General features: G+C 40.8%; 1 protein-coding gene across 4 annotated transcripts in view; it reads left to right on the forward strand.

Moving 5' to 3' along the window:
• The window catches only part of GNE (glucosamine (UDP-N-acetyl)-2-epimerase/N-acetylmannosamine kinase), an 86899-nt gene that overhangs the window by 49448 nt on the left and 12424 nt on the right, over positions 1-25027 (forward strand). For all 4 annotated transcript variants that reach the window (XM_066367668.1, XM_066367666.1, XM_066367669.1 and 1 more), the window contains 5 exons: positions 2343-2548; positions 8900-9351; positions 15657-15809; positions 20235-20447; positions 24007-24094. In XM_066367668.1, coding sequence (XP_066223765.1) covers positions 2343-2548; positions 8900-9351; positions 15657-15809; positions 20235-20447; positions 24007-24094 — 1112 coding nt within the window. The remainder of the gene's footprint in view (positions 1-2342; positions 2549-8899; positions 9352-15656; positions 15810-20234; positions 20448-24006; positions 24095-25027) is intronic.

The raw sequence follows: 25027 nt of genomic DNA on the forward strand, positions 1-25027 counted from the left end.
AATTTCAGAGATTACCATGATCTAAAGGGCAGCTCCCTTTTTAATTGGCATTCTTATTCAAGCTTTTCTGGATTCCTGAGTGCAAATGCTAAATATTGGTGCACTTCCTGAATGATAAGCATTGAGATCAGTCCATGACATTTTATATCAATTTTATGTTGGTATAAAGAAGTTTAAAGCCTGACCTGTGGTGGCGCAGTGGATAAAAGTGTCGACCTGGAATACTGAGGTCGCTGGTTCAAAACCCTGGGCTTGCCCGGTCAAGGCACATATGGGAGTTGAAGCTTCCTGCTCCTCCCCTCTTCTCTCTCTCTCTCTCTCTCTCTCTCTCCCCCCCCCCTCTAAAATGAATAAATAAAAATAATTAAAAAAAAAAAAAAAAGAAGTTTAAAGTGTTCCATAAAACATATCTAAAATACTCCATAAGGCCCTGGCCAGTTTGCTCAGTGGTAGAGCGTTGGTCTGGCGTGCAGGAGTCCTGGGTTCGATTCCCGGCCAGGGCACATAGGAGAAGCGCCCATCTGCTTCTCCACCCCTCCCCCTCTCCTTCTTCTCTGTCTCTTCCCCTCCTGCAGCCAAGGCTCCATTGGAGCAAAGTTGGCCCGGGCGCTAAGGATGGCTCTGTGGCCTCTGCCTCAGGCGCTAGAATGGCTCTGATTGCGGCAGAGCAGAGCGAAGCCCCAAGATGGGCAGAGCATCGCCCCCTGGTGGGCGTACCGGGTGGATCCCGGTCGGGCGCATGTGGGAGTCTATCTGACTGCCTCCCCGTTTCCAACTTCAGAAAAGAAAAAAAAATACTCCATAAAACATGCCTCTTACCCCTTGTCACTGATTTTTACTTTCTGAATTGAGGATATGGAATGATAAGGGGACAGGAAGGCAGAGGAGTTGAGCGATAGCATATATCTGTATGGCCATGCTCAGAGGCAGGCAGCAACTAAGAGGGCGGGCTGAGGAGGAATGAGGTTTTTGTGAAAGCTTTCCAGAGGGGTGACACTTAGGCTGAGTTTGGAGGTAGGAGGAGGAGTCCAGGCCAGAAGGGAAGGAAGTTTCAGGTAAAGGTACCTGCATCTAGAAAAGCACAAATATGGAGACCCGCTGGTTGAACTTCAGGCACTTCGGTATGGCTTTGGCACAGAGTAAGGGGAGAAATGGATGGAAGGATAGGCTAGGTCCAGATTAGCAATTTGGACTTCATCCATTGGTGATGAATCCTGTTTTCCATGATAATCAGATTTATGGACTTTGGAAAGATCACTCTGAAAGTCTGGTGGTGGCAGGGAAAGGCTAGAGACAGGCAAATTGCTTTGATAGCTGTTACCATAGTTCAGACCTAAGATGAGAGATTGGCCTAGGCTACGGAATGCCCTAGTGGGGAAGGAGAGGAGGCAGGTTTGGAAGATACTAAGCAGGTGGATTGGTTGGGCTTTAGGAGGTACAGGATGAGGAACAGAGGAGGCCAAGACGTTAAGGCACTGGGATGAATGGAAGTTCATAACTCAGGGAGAGAACAAGGAAGGAGAAACGGGTCTGGAAAGGAAAATGAGTTCTGTTTTGGATAGTGACTTTAAGGTGCCTGTGGGACAGGAAATTCTGGTAGGCATTGGGAGTTTTCAAGTTGGAAATCACTGGCAATAGGTGCTAATGAAGCCTTAAAGTTAGGGTTGTTTATTGACAACATTTACTGTATACAGGCATTGACTATGTTTCATAACTGCTAGTAAATTCATCCTACACATCTCTTAATCTTAAAAAAAAGGGTTTTTTTTTGGGGGGGGGGTTGTTTTTTAATCTTATCTTTCTCTTCCTTAGCACTAATCACAGTGCTTTGTATATAGTGAGTCTGTGGTGTGAGGGTGAATAGATCTCATCCCTCATAAGATGTGATCTTGATTCTTGGGGAAGTAATTTCTCCTTTCAAGACTTGTATTTTTCCCTTTGTGTTAGTGAGGGAGTTGAACTATATCAGTAATTCTCAAAGTTTTGCAATAGTCTGGTATGTTGGGATCAATTATAAGGTCTGGCAAGTAATTTTTAACTAATAAAGGGCTAATTGCTTGCCTTTTAAATGAGATTTGATTTATGTCACTATTTCTTAATTGCATTGCAGTGCATTAAGTGTGAGAAAGGGGTGGAGGCCTAGTTAGTCAGCTGGCATTTCATCGCTCTGGGTATTCCCTGGCAGTGTCACACAGAGGTGAGGTCAGGAAAAAAGGTTAAGAATCACTATACTAAATGGTGGGTAAGGACTTACAACCACAAAATTCTGTTAATATCTAGGACCTATCATACTGATCATAAATTATTTATTTATTTAAATTTTTTTTTTTTTGGAACCTCAGGAACTCTATTTTAAGGACCTTTCAAAAAGAAAAAAACAAGTCATGGAGAAGAATGGGAATAACCGAAAGCTTCGGGTTTGTGTTGCTACTTGCAACCGTGCTGATTATTCTAAACTCGCACCAATTATGTTTGGCATTAAAACGGAACCTGAGTTTTTTGACCTTGACGTGGTGGTGCTTGGCTCTCACCTGATAGATGACTATGGGTAAGGTGAAAGCATTTTCTTATGATATTCTTTATTGCAGCGTGGTGTCCTGGAGAGAGCTTGGACCTAGGAACTGTGTGGCCCTACCTTTATATCCCAGTTCTATCCCTTAGTTTTTATGTGGCCGTAGAGAAGTTGCTTAGCCTCTCTGAGCCTCAAATTCCTCAATTATAAAATGGAGTGAAAACTTACGTTGTAGGTTATTGTGAAGAGTGGAGATAGTGATACAGAGGACTCATCACAGTGATTCTGCTTAGTAGATGCTTGATAAATGCTAGCTATTAATATTATTTGTTATTACCTTCAGGAGAAATGGTGATACAACGATGTGATTCCATGTAATCTGTTTTGTGAATTCTAATGTTAATTCTACATTCAAATTGGCATATAGATCAGTAGTATATTAAGTAGTACATACGGTACAAGATTTTAAAAATCTAATTGATTTACAAGGTAAAGTAGAATGTTATATTACCATTACCATTGATATTTATTTTGATGACATTAGATTTGTTATTCATCAGAGTCAGAATATGAAAAATGAAAGTTGTGAAATCTGAGGGAGCAGAATGTATAAACCAAAGATGAACATTCATTTTGTTTTGTTATAAAGTGGCAATTAGTGCACCCTTGTGGCATGAAAATGTTAATGCAACCTCCAAAGATACTGAAAAATATAATATTAAATATAAAAGAAGTTTGTGTTAAAGTAAAATTATTTTTGACTTCAGAATGTTCTTTAAAAACAAGGTAACAACAACAGCAGAAACAAATAAATAAAAACCTGCCTCCAAAAACCAAGTTAGCAGTTTGCTGTAAGAACTTCAGAGTAGAGTAGGGAAGAAATTTATGAGCAGCTCAAAATTTCATAGCTTTTAAAAATTTGAAATGAGCCTGACCAGGTGGTGGCGCAGTGGATAGAGCGTCGGACTGGGATGCGGAAGGACCCAGGTTCAAGACCCCGAGGTCGCCAGCTTGAGTGCGGGCTCATCTGGCTTGAGCAAAGAGCTCACCAGCTTAGACCCAAGGTCGCTGGCTCCAGCAGAGGGTTACTTGGTCTGCTGAAGGCCCGCGGTCAAGGCACATGTGAGAAAGCAATGAACAACTAAGAAGTCGCAACACACAACGAGAAACTGATGATTGATGCTTCTCATCTCTCTCCGTTCCTGTCTCTCTGTCCCTGTCTATCTCTGCCTCTGTAAAAAAAAAAAAAAAAAAAAAAATTGAAATGAATTTTGCCTATGAAAACCTGCTTGAATTTTCTTATATTCACAAGACAAAGAATGGACGAAACGTCTATGAGAAAAGTTTAACAGCAGACCTAGTGGGAGAGAGGCCCTCAAGGAAACTGGTAGGTTCTTATCTGCATACCACAGTAATTAGGGAGGAAAGGTAGTATTTATCTGTTAAATAGGAAATTTGGCTAATGGTTAATGGAAATGTATATTTAAAATACATTCTAACACAAGAAGTTGGTTACTTTGGGAAGAGGAATGACTGGGAAACAAGTGAGAAGGTATTCTTTTCACTGTAAAATTTTGTATATCTTGAATTTTAAACCACATGAATGTATTATCTACTTTGAGAAGGCATTAAAACAACATAAAAAATAAGCTACCTTTCCACTGCAACTGCTTGGATTAAAAAAAAAACAACTAGCATTTTTATACTCTTAAGAATTGGACAAAAAAAGAAAGGAAATCACATTAATAACATACTACTTAGAAACTCCTTTGTTCATTTATTTACTTAACAGTTTTTAAAAGACACTAAGGAAGTTTCTAAACATCTTCCAAGGCACAGGTCAGACCCCCCCCCCCCCCCCACAACAAAGATCTATCTGACCCAAAATGTCAGTAGTGCTGATGTTGAGACACCAGGCTCTATAGGGTTTCCCCAACAAAAATGTGAAAATAAGGAAAGAACAATGGCCAAAAATGTAGAGTAAGTAAATGCTGAACTCGCATCCTCCCACAACCACATCAGAATTATAACTAAGCTACAGAACAACCATCATTCAGAATCCCCTGAAATCTAGCCAAACAGGAGTTCTGTAACTAAGGATATAAGGAATAAGCCACATCCAGACTGGTAGCAGGGGTAGAGATAAAGAATGGGCTGGTCCCGCCCTGGCCAGCTGGCTCAGTGGTAGAGCATTGGCCCAGTGTGTGGATGTCCTGGGTTTGATTCCCAGTCAGGACACAAGGAGAAGTGACCATCTGCTACTCCAGGGGTCAGGAACCTTTTTGGCTGAGAGAGCCATGAACACTACATATTTTAAAATGTAATTTTGTGAGAGCCATACAACGACCCATGTACGTTAGGTATTATCCAATAAAAATTTGATGTTGTCCTGGAGGACAGCTGTGATTGGCTCCAGCCACCCGCAACCATGAACATGAGTGGTAGGAAATGAATGGATTATAATACATGAGAATGTTTTATATTTTTAACATTATTATTTTTATTAAAGATTTGTCTGTGAGCCAGATGCAGCCATCAAAAGAGCCACATCTGGCTTGCAAGCCATAGGTTCCCGACCCCTGTGCTACTCCATCCCTCCCCTCCCCCTTCTCTCTCTCTTCTCCTCCTGCAGCTATAGCTCGATTGGTTCAAGCTCCTTGGCCCCAGGCACTAAGATGGCTCTGTGGAGCTTCTACCTCAGGCACTAAAATAGCTTGGTTGCAAGCATGGCCCCAGATGGGCAGAGCATCAGCCCCAGATAGTGTTACCAGGTGGATCCAGGTTGGGGCGCATGCTGGAGCTTGTCCATCTCCCCTCCTCTCACTTGGAAAAGAAGAATAAATAAATAAAATTTTTAAAAATGGGCTGGTCCCATACCCACGTTTGGTAGTTAAAAATTGGGAAGGGTATCTTGGCTGCTGCAAAAGTGCCCCTGAGGAGTAAGGAAAACCCAGCTCCATACAAGCTCCCCAGACCAGGCCAGTTCCAGTGCCAGGAAGAGAAGTACCATAACTCCTGGCTGTGAAAACCAGTAGGGACTTTGACTGAGTGAGACAGAGGGCTGCTGGAGTCCTATGTGTTTCCCTTAAAGGTCTCTGTGCACTTACTTGGACTTATTCGCGTTGTACTCCAGCACTGGGGCAGCGGCTGAAAAGGAACCAGGGCTATATGGGGAGTAACTGAATTTTCTGGCTTCAGAAAGGATCAGAGGGGCAGTTTCTCCCAGACAGAAGTGTGGCAGAGGCCACCATTCCTTTTTGGGGCCCTTTTCCCACAGAGCTGTAGCCATATCTGAGTCTCCCATCAACCTAACACAGTTCAACTTACCCTGATGATTCCCGGAGCCCTTACTTGCCTCACCTAAACTTGCAGGCCTATCCAAGCTGCATACAAATGGGCTGTCTTGGCCTGACCTGTGGTGGCGCAGTGGATAAAGCGTCGACCTGGAAATGCTGAGGTCGCCGGTTCGAAACCCTGGACTTCCCTGGTCAAGGCACATATGGGAGTTGATGCTTCCAGCTCCCCCCTTCTCTCTCTCTGTCTCTCCTCTCTCTCTCTGTCTCTCCCTCTCCTCTCTAAAAATGAGTAAATTAAAAAAAAAATCAAATGGGCTGTCTTGGCTTAGGCTGTGAACTTTCCCCAAATCTCTCAAACAAGTAGCATTTGGCCTTGGCATGCCCCATACCTCTTGCTAAGTGGCCCCAAGCCCAGCACAAGTAGCAGCTATTTGCAGACCACTTTGCAGCTTATGCTGGATGGCCCCTGGCAGTGCAGAGGTGGTGAATGACCTTGGCCTGCACCTCCTGGGAGGCCCCTTAGCCAGCACATCTGGTGGACAGCTTCAGACCACACCAAAACACCACCCAACCGCCTCCATGAGCGATATACTCACGGAGCTCACTCAGTGGGCACCTTAGCCTCATTGAAGTGAATCCTGCTCTGTGGGGTCGGCCACTGCACAGTAGATCCTCTACGGTGGATCATGATTGGCCTGGGGGTAAATCCCTCCCATTCACGTGCCAACAGCAATCAAGGCTCAACGACAACAGGAGGGTGCACACAGCCCACATAGGGGATGGCCACCTGCAGCTCCCAGTTTGGGCAACCAGGGAGGCTGTGCCACTAGGCCCTACAGGACAGCTACTTCATAAGACCCCTCTACCAAGACTGGGAGATGCAGCAGGTCTGCCTAGTACAGGGAGTCCTTGGGTTACGACACAGTTCCGTTCCTACAACGGTGACATAACCCAAATATTGGTGTAAGTCGAAACATGCCCTAGCCTAAGTCACTTACCTATGTTAACACAGTTGTAAAAGCATCATTCTAGAACATAAAAACACAACTAAGCCACAGAAAAAGAACACTGCATTTTCTTCTGTGCACAACCAAAGTAGTTCGCGTATGTATCCATAAGTACGGCACTAACAGGGTAAGGTGAAACACGTGTCAATGTTTTTAAGTTTTTATGGGACTGAGTGTCGTAAACTCAAAACGTCATATGTCAAGACTGTCGTAACCCGAGGACCCCTGTACAAGAAACAAACACGGAGGCAGCCAAACTGAGGAGGAGACAAAGAAACATCCATCATATCAAGCAACATAAAAAACCAATAATACATCATAACTAAGTGGGTTTATCTCAGGAATTTAACACCTGAAAAATCTATTAGTATAATTCACATCTTAACAGAACGGAGAAAACCCATACAATCATCTCAGTACATGTTAAAAAACATATGACAAAGTTAAATAACTAATATAAAAACTTGTAGTAAACGTGGAATAGAATGGAAATTCTTCAGTCTGATAAAGAGCATCTGTGAAAACCTGTAGCTAATATAAAATTTATGCTTTCCTCCTAAAATTGGGAACAAGGTAAGGACTTACACTTTCATCACTTCTCTTCAGCTTGTATGAGACATAACAGCCAATACAATAAAGCAAGATATTTAAATGCACAAAGATTGTCTTTATTTAAGGACAGCATAGCTTGTGTAGGAAAATCCAAAAGAATCTGAAATTACTAGGACATCCATATGATGTGAAATGATGCATGTAAAGAATCTTGTGTGATCTGAGAAAATATTGGTGTTAAATGAATTAAGTACCGGTAGATTACAAAATTGTATATATGAGTAATGTGTTCTCAGCCACGGTAAAATGTTCTGCATAAAATGGCTAGAAAGAAAATTAGAATGCTAACACTGATACTGCAGAGTGTGTAGGGTTGTGGATAATAATTTTCAGTATTTTCTAATTTTAAATAATAAATGTATTATATATTTAGAAAAAAAGCCGTATCTTAGAATCTCATCATTCAGATGGGAAACTTGAAGGTGTTGAGAATCGCTGTTACTGAAGCATGAAACTGACTACTCGAAACTGCATTTCACAGCCAATTTAAGGCTGTGAAACTTATGTTTTTGCCCAATCAGAATTATGCTGCGTCAATAATACCATACAAAGAGAATTCAACTGGAAATTTAGATCATTCAGAAATTTATATTATAATGATATATCAGGTGTCCTGGTTCTCTGCTAATTTTTAAAATGAGCTTTACTCCTATAAGTAACATTTTTTTCCCTATTAAGTAGCGTATTTCTTTTTTCTTTTTTTTTGTATTTTTCTGAAGCTGGAAACCGGGAGAAACAGTCAGACTGACTCCCGCATGCGCCTGACCGGGATCCACCCAGCACGCCCTCCAGGGGCGAAGCTCTGCCCACCAGGGGGCGATGCTCTGCCCCTCAGGGGCGTTGCTCTGCCGCGACCAGAACCACTCTAGCGCCTGGGGCAGAGGCCAAGGAGCCATCCCCAGCACCTGGGCCATCTTTGCTCCAATGGAGTCTTGGCTGCGGGAGGGGAAGAGAGAGACAGAGAGGAAGGGGGGGGTGGAGAAGCAAATGGGCGCTTCTCCTATGTGCCCTGGCCGGGAATCGAACCCGGGTCCCCCACATGCCAGGCCGACGCTCTACCACTGTGCCAACCGGCCAGGGCCTTGTATTTCTTTTTAATATTTTATAAATACTGAAGTCATGAACAATGTAAACTTTGGTATCTTTTTTCCTAATAAAAGAAATTCTGCCTCAGATAATGCTCACTCCAGGTCCTCACTGATTGGGGCACAGTTGAGATTTCCAACATGCTGGATGGTTATATCTTAACCTGGGTGGTGGCTGCAGGGTATGCAGGTAGAAAAAGTAATCAAATGATTTATGCATTTATAGTCTGTGCTGTTAATATTTGTAAGTGGTACTTCAATTTATTTAACAAGAAAATTTTATAAAATATTTCTCTCATCAGAGTTGATTTTAGATAGATTTTCTCATATTTTTATGGCCTTGTATTTAAGAATATGTTCTCACATTTTTATTTCTCTCCTGTTTAGAAATACATACCGCATGATTGAACAAGATGACTTTGACATTAACACCAGGCTACACACGATTGTTAGAGGGGAAGATGAGGCAGCCATGGTTGAGTCGGTAGGCCTGGCCCTAGTGAAGCTACCAGATGTCCTTAATCGCCTGAAGCCTGATATCATGATTGTTCACGGGGACAGGTTTGATGCCCTAGCCCTGGCCACCTCTGCTGCCTTGATGAACATCCGAATCCTTCACATTGAAGGTGGGGAAGTTAGTGGGACCATTGACGACTCTATCAGACATGCCATAACAAAACTGGCTCATTATCACGTGTGCTGCACCCGAAGTGCAGAGCAACACCTGATATCCATGTGTGAGGACCATGATCGCATCCTTTTGGCAGGCTGCCCTTCCTATGACAAACTTCTCTGTGCCAAGAACAAAGACTACATGAGCATCATTCGGATGTGGTTAGGTATGTGTCAGACTTTATTCCATCTGATTGGTTGTGTTTGTCCGTGTTGGGTATGTTTCAGTCCTTTCAGAAGCTATTGTGGATAGACTGTTCCATTCACAGTCAGAAGGCTAAGGCTTTAGTTCAGAGATCCTGCCCTATAGTATGATTTCACCTCTCTGAGACTCACCTTTTCTGTAAAATAGGCTTAATGGATTGAACTATGATATATTTATACAATGGAATGCTTTTAATCCATTAAATGTAATGGGATGGATGAATACTTAGTTACAGTGATAGATCCTGACATAGCAAAAGGGTGGGAAAACAAACGACAAAATTATTGTATAATGTGATGTCATTTCTTATGAAAACAGTAACATAATGGGAAGTTTAAGGATGTAGTACCCCAAGTCATTTATAATAGTTATTTCTGGTTAGCAGAATTATGGGTGTTTTTATTTTTGTTTGCCTTTATTTTTGTTTTTATTACAATGAAAATTTGTTAAGTTTTAATTTTAGTGTTTTTCTTACAGGATTGTTGGAATACTCAGATGAGATAATAAATGTTAAAAGCAGCTAGTAAGCCATAAGTACTTATTAAAAGGGATTATTATTATTAAAAAGTGAAAGTCATAGTTGTACTGTTAGGGTTTGTTATCTCTGTGAATAAGCCTTAAGGTCTGAAATCAACAATGTTTGTTCTAGCCTCCTGGAAACTACCTTTTGTTAATTAGAGGCAAAGAAAATAGGTTTACAAAACAGAATTTCATTTGGTTTATTTATAATTTCTAGGACAAATCAGGATTAATCATCTGTTTAAGTATTTAGGACTCTCCTTTTTAATGAGGTAGATCTATTGAATAATGAAGTTAATAATAAATTGACTTAGTGATTGTGTACTCAAGTGATTGTGTATATTTTATTTATTTATTTTTAGATTTTATTTATTCATTTTAGAGAGAGCAGACAGAGAGAGAGAGAGAGAGAGAAGGGAGGGAGGAGCAGAAAGCATCAACTCCCATATGTGCCTTGACCAGGGAAGCCCGGGGTTTCGAACCGGCGACCTCAGCATTCCAGGTCGATGCTTTTACCCACTGTGCCATCGCAGGTCAGGCGATTGTGTATATTTTAAATCAGATCACATTCAAACAGAAAAGGGATTGGGCTTTCCTACTATGTAAGTTAATCCATTCTATATATTTCTTAGATTTGTAGTTATTAAGAAACCTGTCTAGATAATGCTGGTGGAAGAGACTAGTCTGTTTTAGTCTCTTATTTTTTGTATGCTTCTAAGTAAGCAATCTTTCATTCTGTTCTGATTATACTGTTAGCTCTGTTATGTACATATTCTGAAAAACTTTGGATTTTTTGAAAATCTTATAATGACTAGAAAATAATCCTTATAAAGCAGAATGCAGCCAACTTGTACTTGTAAGGCTTAAGTTTCTATTTGGAACAATTTGAGCAATTTCTTCATGAAAAGAAAAATGAGCCTGACCAGGTGGTGGTGCAGTGGATAGAGCGTCGGACTGGGATGCAGAGGACCCAGGTTCGAGACCCTGAGGTCGCCAGCTTGAGCGCGGGCTCATCTGGTTTGAGCAAAGCTCACCAGCTTGAGCACAAGGTCGCTGGCTCGAGCAAGGGGTTACTTGGTCTGCTGTAGCCCCACGGTCAAGGCACATATGAGAAATCAATCAATGAACAACGAAGGTACCACAATGAAGAATTGATGCTTCTCATCTCTCTCCCTTCCTGTCTGTCTCTATCTGTCCCTCTCTGTGACTCTCTCTGTCTCTGTCATACACACACACACACACACACATAAACACACAAAAAGAAAAATGACAAAACAGCAAAAACTAGACACCAGTGTGTGTGTGTGTGTGTGTGTGTGTGTTGGGGGGACATGGGTGGGGACAGTGAGCCCAAGCCACCTACCCCTGGCAATTAACACTGTGCAAAGACTTTGCTTGCTTCATCTGATGTTTATCACTCTGCTTCTAAGAAAATAGTGTTGGGTAGGCCACTCAGAACATGCAGCTTTGGTCTAACCTGTGGTGGTGCAGTGGATAGAGCGTCGACCTGGGACACAGAGGTCCCAGCTTCAAAACATCAGGGACACTGGCTTGAGCATGGGCTCATCCAGCTTGAGCACGGGCTCATCCAGGTAGAATGTGGGGCCACCAGCTTGAGCTCAGGATCATTAAAGACCCCATGGTTGCTGGCTTGAGCCAGGGGTCACTGCCTTGGCTGGAGTTCCCCTACCCCACCACTGACGAGGCAGGCACATATGAGAAGCAGTGAATAAACAACTAAAAAAGTGATGTAACTACGAGTTGATGCTTCTCATCTCTCTCCCTTCCCTATTCCCCCCTAAACAGAAAAAGAAAAAAACAACATACAGCTTTGTAACCAGAACATTAATAAAAACAACCCTCAAAGAATTTTAGCAAAGTTAAAAAGACATGTTAAATTTCTAATAATGAAAGAAATGCCACAGTAAAGATAGAACTTTAACACAAAACAAAATGATAGAACCTTAATGGAAACGGTCGTGTGAAGGGCTGAAGCTGCTGAGTCCTGGAGGTAAAGGCAGTGATGATGTCAGTTGAGCATCAAGAAGATGGTATAGGCTTTACACAAAGTGTATTATTGCCAGATGGGTAGCCCTAGCTCATTGTCCTGTGTTTTCTTTTTTCACTTTTTAAAAAATTTTTATTTTAAAGACCTCTAATTTATGCTCTTTTGCCATCTTTATTTTATAAACTGGCTCCACAGTCTTAAGTTACAAAGCACAATCCTGCCGCATTCTGCATTATATGGTTATTTTCTATATAGTTATTTTCTATTTGTTTTCTTTTTTATAAGAAAAGGTTTATTTTGAAAGTCACAGATGTAGAAGAAATGGGTTTTAGTAAACAAGTTACAGAGGCAGGAGAAGGGGCGCTTTGGACAGAGAGAAATGTGCCTGGGGGGTAGAGGCAGCAAGGCATGGGTGTGCTCCCCGGGGGGAGAGCGCCTAGTGCAGATGTTTCTTAATCACACTTAGAAGATAAATGAGACGTGGAAAGTTCTCATGGGGTAAACTACTGGAATTCTTCTTCCTCTTCACCTTCCACTTGCCCCTTAGCAATAAGTTGTAGCAATAAATTATATAGGATGATCCTCAGTGTGGGACTATAGGAGCTCTAATTACATCCTCATTCTCAAAAATTGCCACCAAAAAAAAAAGCCCACAGAGGTCAGAGACACTTGCCCTGAAAGTGTTCTCAAGACAGGCTGCATGGGCACACTGAACCAAGGGAAAGACTGTGGGGTGAAGGGACCCTCTGACAGGTACTGTATTTCTCCATAGCTCGTTGTCTGTATCCAGCCTTCGGGAATCATGTCTTAATAACTCAACCAGTACATTCAAGACTGACATCATTCCTCTATTTACCAGCACAGATGAGATAGTTTATATTATAGAAATGTGAATTCTATAGAATGTGGTGGCGCAGTGGATAGAGAGTTGACCTGGGATGCTGAGATTCTGGGTTTGAAACCCTGAGGTCACCAGCTTGAGCACAGGCTCACTATCTTGAGTGCAGGGTCACTGACTAGAGTGCTGGATCATCGACAGGATCCCAAGGTTGCTGACTTGAAGCCCAAGGTTGCTGGCTTGAGCAAGGGTGTCACTGGCTTGGCTGGACCCTCTGGTCAAGATACGTATGAGGAGCAATCAGTAACTCGTAGTTGCCTACGAGTTGATGCTTCTCATCTCTCTCTGCCTGCCTGCCTCTCTCTCTTTCTAAAAAAAAAAAAGAAAGAGAAAGACAGAAAAAGAAAAAAAGAAATGTGCATTGTAGCAGGCCCAACCTGTATCCTATCCTTTATCTCTTTTATTGCTGTTTCTCTCCCCATAGTTCTAATGGTCCTGATCTATATCTACTGAATTACCTAAATTTATGTTGATATCAACTTTCTAGACTTCTGTTTCTGATAGATTCTTTTAGGCCTTTAGGTCTTTTTCTACCTTTGCACAAAAATTTAATAATTATATACTCCAAGCCTCAATTTAGAGCATAATATAGGACCAAAATTATTTAAATAAAAATTTGGACTCTATAGTCTTTTAAATTAAATACTACAGAAGATTCTTAATAAAAATTCTGTTACCATTAAATAAAAAATAACTGCTATTGTTTGAAGTTGGAAATTAATGATAAACTTATAGTACATTATAAAGTTGATCATAAAAATTTAATGAGAAATGTATTCTCATTAAAAATAAGTGAGTAGAGCTCATTTTTAGCTCTATGGGCTAATATAGGCCCTCTTGATAACTGTTTTGTGTTCTTTGGCATAGCACTATCCATCTGAACCACTTACATTTTAAAGATTTTATTTATTAACTTTAGAGAGAGGAGATGGAGAGAAAGGTGGAGCTGGGGGGTACAGAGAGCGGGAAGCATCAATTCATAGTTGCTCCTTATATGTGCCTTGACCGGGTGTGCTGGGGGTTTCGAACCAGCAGTCTCAATGATCCCGGTTAACGCTCTAATCCACTGTCACCACAGGTTAGCCTGAACCATTTATACTTTAAATTTTTGCTGTAGAACTGTCCTTGGTATCCCAGCCTGGGCACAGGCGAAGCCTTTCTAGTCCTTGAACAGAGTTAAAAATACTTGCAATTTGTTAAATCGGTTGGGTGATGTTATGGGGAGCTCCAATATATTATATGAACTATATTAAGCTCATTTAATCTCTAAATACCCTGATTTACAATATATTATTATTCATTGGTACTACTGATAATTCATTAGAAACATTAGTTAGAAATTGGGAACATTCACACTTTTCTAATGCTTTGAAATGTTTTGGGCCCTGGCTTGTTGGCTCAGTGGTAGAGCGTTGGCCCAGTGTGGCCCAGTGTGTGGAAGTCCCAAGTTCGATTCCAGGTCAGGGCACACAGGAGAAGCGACCATCTGCTTCACCTCCCACCTCCCCTTTTTCTCTCTCTTCTGCAGCCATGGCTCAGTTTAAGCAAGTTGACCCCAGGTGTGAGGATGTCTCCATGGCCTCTCCTGGGTGCTAAAAATAGCTTGGTTTCCTAGCAACATAGTAGCCCTTTAGGTGGGCAGAGCATCACCTGGTGAGGGGCAGACTAGCGGGGTGGATCCCAGTCCAGGTGCATGTGGAAGTCTGTCTGCCTCCTTGCCTCTCAATTAAAAAAATAAAATAAAATAAAATGTTTGGCCTGACCAGGCGGTGGCGCAGTGGATAGAGCGTTGGACTGGGATGTGGAAGGACCCAGGTTCGAGACCCCAAGGTCGCCATCTTGAGCGCAGGCTCATCTGGCTTGAGCAAAAAGCTCACCAGCTTGGACCCAGGGTCGCTGGCTCCAGCAAGGGGTTACTCAGTCTGCTGAAGGCCCGCGGTCAAGGCACATATGAGAAAGCAATCAATGAACAACTAAGAAGTCACAACGCGCAACAAAAAACTAATGATTGATGCTTCTCATCTCTCCGTTCCTGTCTGTCTGTCCCTGTCTATCCCTCTCTCTGACTCTCTGTCTCTGTAAAAAAAAAAAAAAAAAAAAAAGTTTGGATTTGAAACAGTGAATTCTAGTGTCTGCTATTTAAAGTTACATATTTTGTTTGTGGTAGCAAGCACCTTTGTAAAATGTTAAGTTTGTACTTGTTATAAGAACTTATAACAAGTTATAAGTTCTTATCTGAGTTGAACCTAATTTGGATAGCCTGCTTAAAGTGTAATAAACTTTTTTCCTTAGCTTTTAAAAAATTTTTATTTTGTGACAGAGATCGAGAGACAGGGAGGGGGACAGATAGGAACAGACAGACAGGAAGGGATAGAGATGAAAAGCATCAATTCTTCATTGTGGCACCTTAGTTGTTCATTGACTGCTTTCTCATATGTGCCTTGACTGGGGGCTACAGCAGACCGAGTGACCCTTTGCTCAAGCCAGCGACCTTAGACCAGTCACCTTGGGTTTCAAGCCAGTGACCACAGGGTCATGTCTGTGATCCCACGCTCAAGCCAGTGACCCTGTGCTCAAGCTGGTGAGCCCGCACTCAAGCTGGTGAGCCTGCGCTCAAGCCAGATGAGCTTGTGCTCAAGCTGGCGACCTCGGGGTTTTGAACCTGAGTCCCAGTCTGATGCTCTATCCACTGCACCACTGCCTGGTCAGGTTCCTTAGCATTTTTAAAAGCACAGACGTTGGGATTATTAGCCTTTTGGAATTTGCTTCTTCTTCCTTTCAGAATCTTTTTTTTTCAGAATCTTAGCTAATGAAGCAATGTGGTTTGTTTTTCTTTAAACAGGTGATGATGTAAAACCTAAAGATTACATTGTTGCTCTCCAGCACCCTGTGACCACTGACATTAAGCATTCCATTAAAATGTTCGAGTTAACATTGGATGCACTTATCTCATTTAACAAGCGGACCCTAGTTCTATTTCCAAACATTGATGCAGGTAATTGGACGTGAAAGTGAGAGTATTCCACCTACCTTTCCAGTTGTATGTTTCCATTATGCCTCTTTGACTGCCCTTCCTATCTTGCTCATTTTATATTGAAGGCTGTTCTATTCTAAAATGTGTTTAGTTTTTAAAGGATCATCAATTTTGCAGTAAGTTGAAGAGATTGTGATGTTTTTGTCAAGTCTATTCAGAAACTTAATAGGAAAGAAATAAATGCTAAAAAAAATTTCTAATTTTGACTCTAGTTTTATGTCAAATCTCTTCTCTCCAGTTTGCACCAGTATGAAAATGCAGTAGCCAGAAGACAAACTTTAGAAGTTGAAAGAGTAGCTTTTAGGAAACTAATGATCCCACTGACCACAGTAAAATAGCTATTATTATTATTTCGTGTTCTCTTACTGATAATAGCTTTACCTCAAAGTGATCTTGAGCTTAAACCATTTAGATCTAGAGCAGTGTTTCCCAACCTTTTTTGTGCCATGCCCCACCTTAACCTTTCTAAAATTTTTATGTCCCCCCCTATGTAACATACATAATTTTTAACATTAAAAAATTGATTTGTTCACTTAATAAACATAAATGATAGGTTCTAGGAAGAAATCACTATGAAATTGTTAACAAAACACAGTAAGTAAAATTTCAAAACATATAATAAAAAACAGAAATTTAAATTCCAAATAATTTTAATACAGATTTTTCTATATTAATTTATTATTTTAATTTAGTGTGATCCTTGCGCTTGATGCTTGCTGCACAGAGATTTTATATTAGGTTCCAATTTGGTTAGCTTTAGTCTCAAGTCTCCACGTTGTGTTATATCCAGCCGATTTCTTTTTTTTACCAGTAAATCATTTACAGCACTAAATCCACATTCAGCTAAAAATGAAGATGGAAACGGTAGCAATAGTTTTCTTGCACATTTGGTTGAATTTGGGTATTTGATTTCTGTTTCCTCACAAAGCCATGCCATCGCTCCTTTGATATTAAATAAAGCTTTAACTGACTCATCATTTTGCAATTCTGCGAGTTCTTCTTGATACTGCATATTTGATATATCAGACAAATCCACTAACATTGGCTGCATCATCCATGTTGGGAAATCAATTTGTTTTAAATCAGAAAATCTTTCTTTTAAATCAGCCGATAGAATATTCAAATGATTGACAATAACAAGTAAAGCGGTATCAGTTACTTCACATTTTTGGAGCCAATGAAACTGTTTAAAGTTTTTGTTGTTAATATGTTTCTGACATAACTTAATATTGGTAATGAAACCAAATATCTTTGCTTTTGCATCGACAAGAGTTTTATTTGTTCCTTAAAGTTGCTTATTTAATATATTTAGTTTTTCAAAGATATCGGCTAAATAACTCACAAATGCTTTACCATCTGTTGTTAACAGATACTTCATTTCAGGTTTGTCACTTAAAAAATCACTAAGAGTATCAAACAGTTCCATAAATCTTTTCAAACAGTTTCCTTTAGATAGCCATCTTACTTCAGTATGAAGTAAAAGTCTCACATGGTCTTCATTTTGTTCTTCATAAAATAGCTTGAAAAGACGCTCACATTTGGCACTAGCTTTAATAGCATTAACACACTTTATTACTGTATGTAATACTTCATTCAGAACAGGCGAGATGTTTTTAGCTACCAAGTTTTCCCTATGAATAACACAATGCACAAGAATCATTTCTGGATTCGCATCTTTCATCAATTTTAAGCAGCCATTTTTCTTGCCCATCATATTGGGAGCACCGTCTGCAGCACAAGATGTTATATTTTTCATTGGTATATCATTGACATCTAAGTAGTTTTTTAGCTTACTATATATATATTTGGAGGTAGTGGTGCTTTCTAATCTTTTACAGAACAACATTTCTTCAGCAAAATGTCCTTTATCAATATATCTTATGTAAGTTATCAATACTGCCTCACTGTCTCTCAAAGTTGATTCATCCATTTGCAAGGAGAATTTTCTTGTTTTCAGCTTTTCAATAAGTTGTTTTTCAATATCCTCACTCATTTCGTCTATTCTTCTGCTAACAGTATTGTTACTGAGTGGCATAGCTTTTACATCTTTGTCATCTTTTTCAAGAACCGTTTTAAGAAATGCTGATATTAAAATATGTGTTAAAATATATTCAATGTGACATAGAGTAAACGTATTCTAAAAATTCATATTTATTTAAATGTATATAACACATTTACTACACTACCACTGCAAATCAAAAGGTATCTATATTTTTCCACTTGACAAAATTTTCTGTAAAGTTATGCTTCTAAAATTAAAATTGTCGTGCATGCACTATTATAGCCCCAATAATATTTATAAAATATTATTGCTTTCTAGCCCCGATGCAAGAAGTACTTAATAAAGAGTTTAATATTGATAAAAATAAAATCAAATACTTACCAATTATATCTATACAATATATATATGTATATTTATTAAATCAATGAGCTTTTACAACAGTTTTGACTGACACTTATTTCAAATTAACACCAACTGAATGATGTGAAACACTACAGAAGTTGCGATGGGCCAATTAGGTGAGAATAACTGCGTTGTTTAGTGAGTTTTTAAAACGTCCGGGGTTCCCCGCGGCAGACGGCACGCTCTGCGGTGAACCCAGGACGAAGTTTACTTGACGACGCCAATCACCCAGTTGATATTTTGGTCTCGTCAAACGAAATTATACTTAATAATTATTTACCGCAATTATTTAAGAATTGCATTTTTTGTTAAATTTGGCACCGATATCTAGCATTGCATTTAAATGGCCCCGGGGCGAAAGAGTTAAAGTTGTGTCGAGTCCATTTTCAAATTGCCCCCCTTAACTATCGAATTGCCCCCCTGTGGGGTGTGGGCCCCACGTTGGGAAACACTGATCTAGAGTCTCCAGTTGATCCTCAAGCCTGACCTGGTTGGTCACCTACTGGTGAATGGCTTTGGTGCTAGTGAGACCTCAGCCATGTGAATGGGGACATGAGAGAAATGAGAACTGCCAGAGCAGGACCTGACACGAAGGCATTTCACATACTGGTTACTAGTTGACAGCACTCATTGCTGAGTTCGTAGGCACTCTGTGGTAAAGGCGGCAGGCTCCCTTCTCTGCAATGTCAAGACGTTACCATCGTTCTCTGAAAGAATCCCTGTCTTTACTCTTAGGGGAAACAAAGTAGGGTGTTAATTGAAAAAAAGAAATTGAGAACCCATAACTCAGATTTTGTCTGGGTAATTTATCAATATTTCAAAAACCTTAATATTTCTTCTTTTATAATCCTTTAAACTTTTGTATAAATATTTGTTCAATAGTCATTGTCAGTGATATTGTTTGTAATTTACTGTCCTGATTGTACATACCGTAAGTTAGAAATACTTTTCCCCTCTGAAAGTAAAGGGTCCCAGGAATGCCTAAATCATGCCTACCACTCACCTCTCCTCTCACAGGGTTTTTGATAAAATACACAAAAGGAACAACAGGGAAATAAGAATCAAGGCATCACTTTCTCATTATGTGCTTAGTGCCCAGTTCTCTAATGTAGAACTCTCTGGAAAGTAGGATCAGTACCTGTGATTTAGGCTTAAGGCCAAAGAGAAGCCTACAACGGAGCCCAAATCTGAATCTTGGCATAGTAGCACCTTCTGGCTATCCATGCACTGCAGTAATTGGAGGCAGTGACTGACGTGCTCTAGCAGGGGAGAGGTGGGCCTGTGCTAAGGAGTTAGACCCTGCGTCCATTACGTACCTCACCACAAAGAGAACACTGCATTTCCAAGCTCTGTTAAATCAGTGGCTACGGCCTCTGGGGAACGCAGTGTCAGTCCTGCCTTCTCAAACCGGATTAGTAACTTTGCCTCAAATAGTAGCTAGGAAAGGGTGAGTAGAGGCAAGCAGAGGCATTGAATGTTGCCTCTCCCTCATATATCTGTAACATTTTTTTAAATCAGGCATTTAAAATGAGATACCAGGCACAGTATCAGAATCTCCCTGTGTTGTCTTGGAGCTTAGTCCACATAAGTGGGAGTGCTGTCCTGGAGCTGCTGTCAGCTGGGTGTGTGTGGAGGTCGAGACCTTTCCATTTAGGAACTGTTGGCTTCAGAGATAGACTACGGGCCTGTCTTGAGCCTCTTAATTGTTGTTTAAGGTCTTTTACTGGGGCATTAATAAAAGACATTTTCTTTGATGAGTGATGTTTAAAAGTCCCAACTGCTGCTATTTAAAGTTTCTAAATGAGTTGAAGCAGAGAGCTGGCTAGTTTAGTCATTACTTATGAAAGATCAGCAATTAAAATGACTATTTCCTTAATAACTATTATGAGTCTTTATGGGGCAATTTCTTTAAGTGGGCTATACTTGGCAATGAAAACTGTTTATCTCATATACCACATAATTGGTTCTTTTCACTTTCACAGGGAGCAAAGAGATGGTTCGAGTGATGCGGAAGAAGGGCATTGAGCATCATCCTAATTTTCGTGCCGTTAAACATGTCCCATTTGACCAGTTTATACAATTGGTTGCCCACGCTGGGTGTATGATTGGGAACAGCAGTTGTGGGGTACGAGAAGTTGGAGCCTTTGGAACACCTGTGATCAACCTAGGAACACGTCAGATAGGAAGAGAAACGGGTATCTACCTTTGCTTATATTTCAACTGACAAGGCTTAGCACATGTGTATGAATTATTACAGGCATGTATGTGTCAGTGGCGACATAACGTTTTTATCAACAATTGAATGAATGAAGTTGACCAGTTGTAGCCTAAAATCTATAAATAGCACACTGTGATTACCAATTTTTTTTAGGGTTCTACTTACATTTTTATTGTCTTTGTAATATCAGAGCTAAGTGTTTCTTAGTTAATTGTGGTCTTTGATAGCTGTTTTAAGAGAGAATGTAGTTGAATGTGTTATCAGTATATGAATACTAGTCTTTCATTTTTGGGGCCTAGTAGAGGCACTTGAGTCAGTACTTTAGAGCATGGCAATTCTAAGTAAAATGCCCCCTTATTAACTCAAGTATGAATAGGGTTATTATTAATGAATTTGCTAACTGATCTTACCCTATTATTAATATTAGTCCAAGTTCTAATACTGTCTCCATGCAAACATATTTCTATAGCTAATGGAAAATGTATGTCATTCATAGAAAAAGAACTGGACTAGAATCAAGGAGATTAGTTCCAGCTGTTCTTTATAAATGCCACCCTAACTTTGTGTTAATTTTAGACCTTCCTTTTCATTCCCAAAGTATTATTTTGCTCTCTACTGCCCAGAGAAAATGGAAGCCATCAGATGAAAATTCCTTTAACTTCATTAATTAATTAACCAAGAAAATATTTAATAAGCACTTACTATATGCTAGGCACTGGGATTCAGCAGTAAACTAGGTCTAAAAAGGGCTGAGCTCTCCTGTAACTTCCATTCTAGTGGGAGAGGTAGACAATAGACCAAAACACACAAAAAAATTTGTGTGCTGTCCAGATTATAACAGAAGGTAATGTGTGGGCTACATTAGATTAGATAAGGGAAGGACTTTTTTAGAAGATGATACTTAAGCTGAGTTATGAATGACAACGAATTAGCTATGTGAGCATCGGGGAGAAGCAGAAGAAAACGCCACTGTGAACACCTAAGGGAGGAATAGGCTTAATGTACCTGAGAAACAGAAGGTTCGGTGTAGCTGTGGAGTAGTGGGCAAGCAGAAGAGTGGATGCAAGATGGCGTTAGAGAAGGAGTCAGACCTAAGCCAGGGTAAATGATTTGGATTTTTTTCTAAGTATGATGGGAAGCCATTTAACCCTTTGAGTAGTGAGTTTTTTGTTAACTCTTTGAGTGAGGACATACATGAACGTTTGCACTACTCAAAGGGTTAAGAGAGAAGATAGCACAATATTTCTTGCATTTTGGAAGGATCAACTGGCTGCTCTTTGGTGAGAGGAATGCGGTGGGGCAGGAATGAAAGCAGGGAGACGAGTTCATATGAGAGATGACAGTGGCTTAGACTGTGGTACTTTAGAGATGGAGAAAAGTTAGATTTGGGGTTTGTTATAGTATTTGCTGATGCTTGGATATGAGAAGTGAAAGGAATCAACATTAACTCTTAAGTTTTGGACTGGGGCTACTCTTTCCTGATATGGTAGACACTGAGGGGGGAGCAGACTTGGGAGGGTGGAACTAAGAGTTCTCTAACGGCTTTGTTTAGTTTGAGAAGCCGAGTAGATATCAAAGTGGAGATGGTGCATAAGCAGCTAAATAGTTCCAGGGAGAGTTAGAGTTGAAAATATAAATTTGAGTGATTAGCATATGGGATGGTATTTAGTTAGGATATCAGTTCAGCTGCTGTAGCAGAGAGAGTCAAAGTAATGGTGCCTTAAATAAATTAAAAAAATTTTTTTTTCTCACTGATTTGAGAGGGAAGGGAAATGAGGGAGGGAGGGGAAGAGAGAGAGAGAGAGAGAGAGAGAGAGAGAGAGAGAGAGAAGCATCAACTCATAGTTTCACTTAGTTCCATTTAGTTGTATTCTCATTGGTTGCTTCTTGTACGTGCTGACTGGGGACTGAACCTGTAACCTCAGTTTTCCAGGGTGACACTTTATCTCCTGAGCCACCTCCATCTATCTGTTTTCTTTTCTTTTCTTTTCTTTTTAATTTATAGAGACAGAGAGAGAGTCAGAGAGAGGGATAGACAGGGACAGACAGACAGGAACAGAGAGAGATGAGAAGCATCAATCATCAGTTTTTCGTTGCGATACCCTAGTTGTTCATTGATTGCTCTCTCATATGTGCCTTGACCGTGGGCCCTCAGCAGACCGAGTAACCCCTTGCTTGAGCCAGCCACCTTGGGTCCAAGCTGGTGAGCTTTGCTCAAACCAGATGAACCCACGCTTAAGCTGGCGACCTCAGGGTCTTGAACCTGGGTCCTCTGCATCCCAGTCCGACGCTCTATCCACTGCGCCATCGCCTGGTCAGGCGACCTCCATCTATCTTGCTGTCAAGTCTACATTTTAGCCATTGGGAAAGGGGGTAAGGAGAAGATGTCCTTCCGTTTAAAAGCACAACCTGGAAGTTGCAAATATTTCTTCACATGTCCTAACAGAACATAGTCATGTGGCCACATCTAGCTGCGAGGGAAGCTGAAGAATATACTCTTTACCTGGATGATCAGATGCCCATTTAAAATTCTATTACTAGTACAGGGAAAGGATATAGCAGATAATGATACATTCTGCTTGAGATAGTATTTAAAACGAAGGGACTAAATTAGATTACCCAGCGAGAACATATAAATGGGGAGGAGAATGGAGCCCAGGACCAACCCCTGGAACTCTTCAGCATTTAGTTTTGGTGAGGAACAGAAGGCCCATCAAGGAAGACTCAAAAGGAACTGCCAGTGAGCTCAGAGGAAACCAATAAACATATGCTCATCCATCCTTCTTACCTTTTTTACCCTGGAGGGTATGGGGTATGGGGTCTCTCTTGCCTGTCCACTGCTAGCCTGCTGTGTTCTAAATCACCCCTCCTGCTTTCTCAGGGACTGATCCGTTATCCTCTCTTTTCTATGTGTCTTTAGCTTCCTCATCATTTAAACACGCCTAGGCCTTTCTATCTAAAAATAATACAAAATAACCTCTTTCTTGGCCCCATACCTTCCTCCAGCTACCACCTTTCGGCTCTTCTCTTCTTAGCCAAGTCTGTTGAAAAACATGGCATTTTCCCAATATTTATTCTTTTACGTATTGCTCAGACACTACATGGAGAGAAAGAGACTGCCTGAACAGCTGATGGCCAGCTGACTGACTGACCAACCTGGCCAGACCAGCTGATTGAATAACTGGCTAAGGAGACAGGAGGCAGGGCGGCCTGAAAGAGTGGGCATGCTAGATGACTAGATGAGTGACAAGTGGATTCTAGATTAATCCCCCTTATTTATTTCAATAAACATACAAAACCTTGATTTATTTTCTTTGGGAATGAGGACCCTAGTGCCCTTAAGTATTCGATATATGGAAATCTTTCTGAGAGTACTTTAAAAGGTATACTGTAGAAAACTTGATGTCTAAAAGAAGAAGACTATTTGAAGTCCTCTGGGTTTCAGGGATAATTGTGAGCATAACACGCTGCTAATTTCTTTATTCTTTGGATATTCCTACTTGTGATCCTTGTACTGTGTCACTGGACTCACCTAGGGGAGAACGTCCTTCACGTCCGGGATGCTGATACCCAAGACAAAATACTGCAAGCGCTGCACCTTCAGTTTGGTAAACAGTATCCGTGGTGAGTACACAGCCTCTTTTTAAAAGTGATTTAAAAGAGGAGCTGCCTGGGGACCATATCCAAGCTGTGGCCACTGTTTAATCACCCTAATGGAGTTCTCGTCCTCCATCCATCCCTGGGGGTCCTGAGCTGGGGGTGAGACAGGGCCTGCTAATATATCTGCTATTACTCTACCAAGGGTTCTGACGGAGAATAATTTTTTTATTTTTTTTTGTATTTTTCTGAAGCTGGAAACGGGGAGAGACAGTCAGACTCCCTCATGCGCCCGACCGGGATCCACCCGGCACACCCACCAGGGGCCAAGCTCTGCCCACCAGGGGGCGATGCTCTGCCCCTCCGGGGCATCGCTCTGCCGCACCCGGGCCATCTTTGCTCCAATGGAGCCTCGGCTGCGGGAGGGGAAGAGAGAGACAGAGAGGAAGGAGGGGGGGAGGGAGAAGCAAATGGGCGCTTCTCCTATGTGCCCTGGCCGGGAATCGAACCCGGGTCCCCTGCATGCCAGGCCGACGCTCTACTGCTGAGCCAACCGGCCAGGGCTGGAGAATAATTTTTTTTGGTCTCAATTATAATATAGCTAGGAAATGCTTCTTTTAGCTTACTTTGAATTTTCATAAATATTAGAAAGTAATATAATTGATTTTCTGTAAAAATAGTCTAGGTTAGCATTTTAATTTAGACTACTCTCCTTTCTATTTTAAATTAATGAGATTTTCCTGTATTTGAATGGTTTTTTTTCCTGAAAATAACTTCCTCCCATGAATGAAATATAAAAACTAAAAAAGAAAAAGAAAAATTGTCACAAACTGTTATATGTTTAAATTAACAAAGTTAATTTTTCTTTGATAATATAGGCATTTTTAATGGTATCTCAGGCTGGAAAATAGTTGTATTTCAATCAACAATGGAATTAGACATTGCATTGGTGATGTGAAG

Source organism: Saccopteryx leptura, chromosome 2 (genome assembly GCF_036850995.1).
Source record: "Saccopteryx leptura isolate mSacLep1 chromosome 2, mSacLep1_pri_phased_curated, whole genome shotgun sequence".
Classification (NCBI taxonomy): domain Eukaryota; kingdom Metazoa; phylum Chordata; class Mammalia; order Chiroptera; family Emballonuridae; genus Saccopteryx; species Saccopteryx leptura.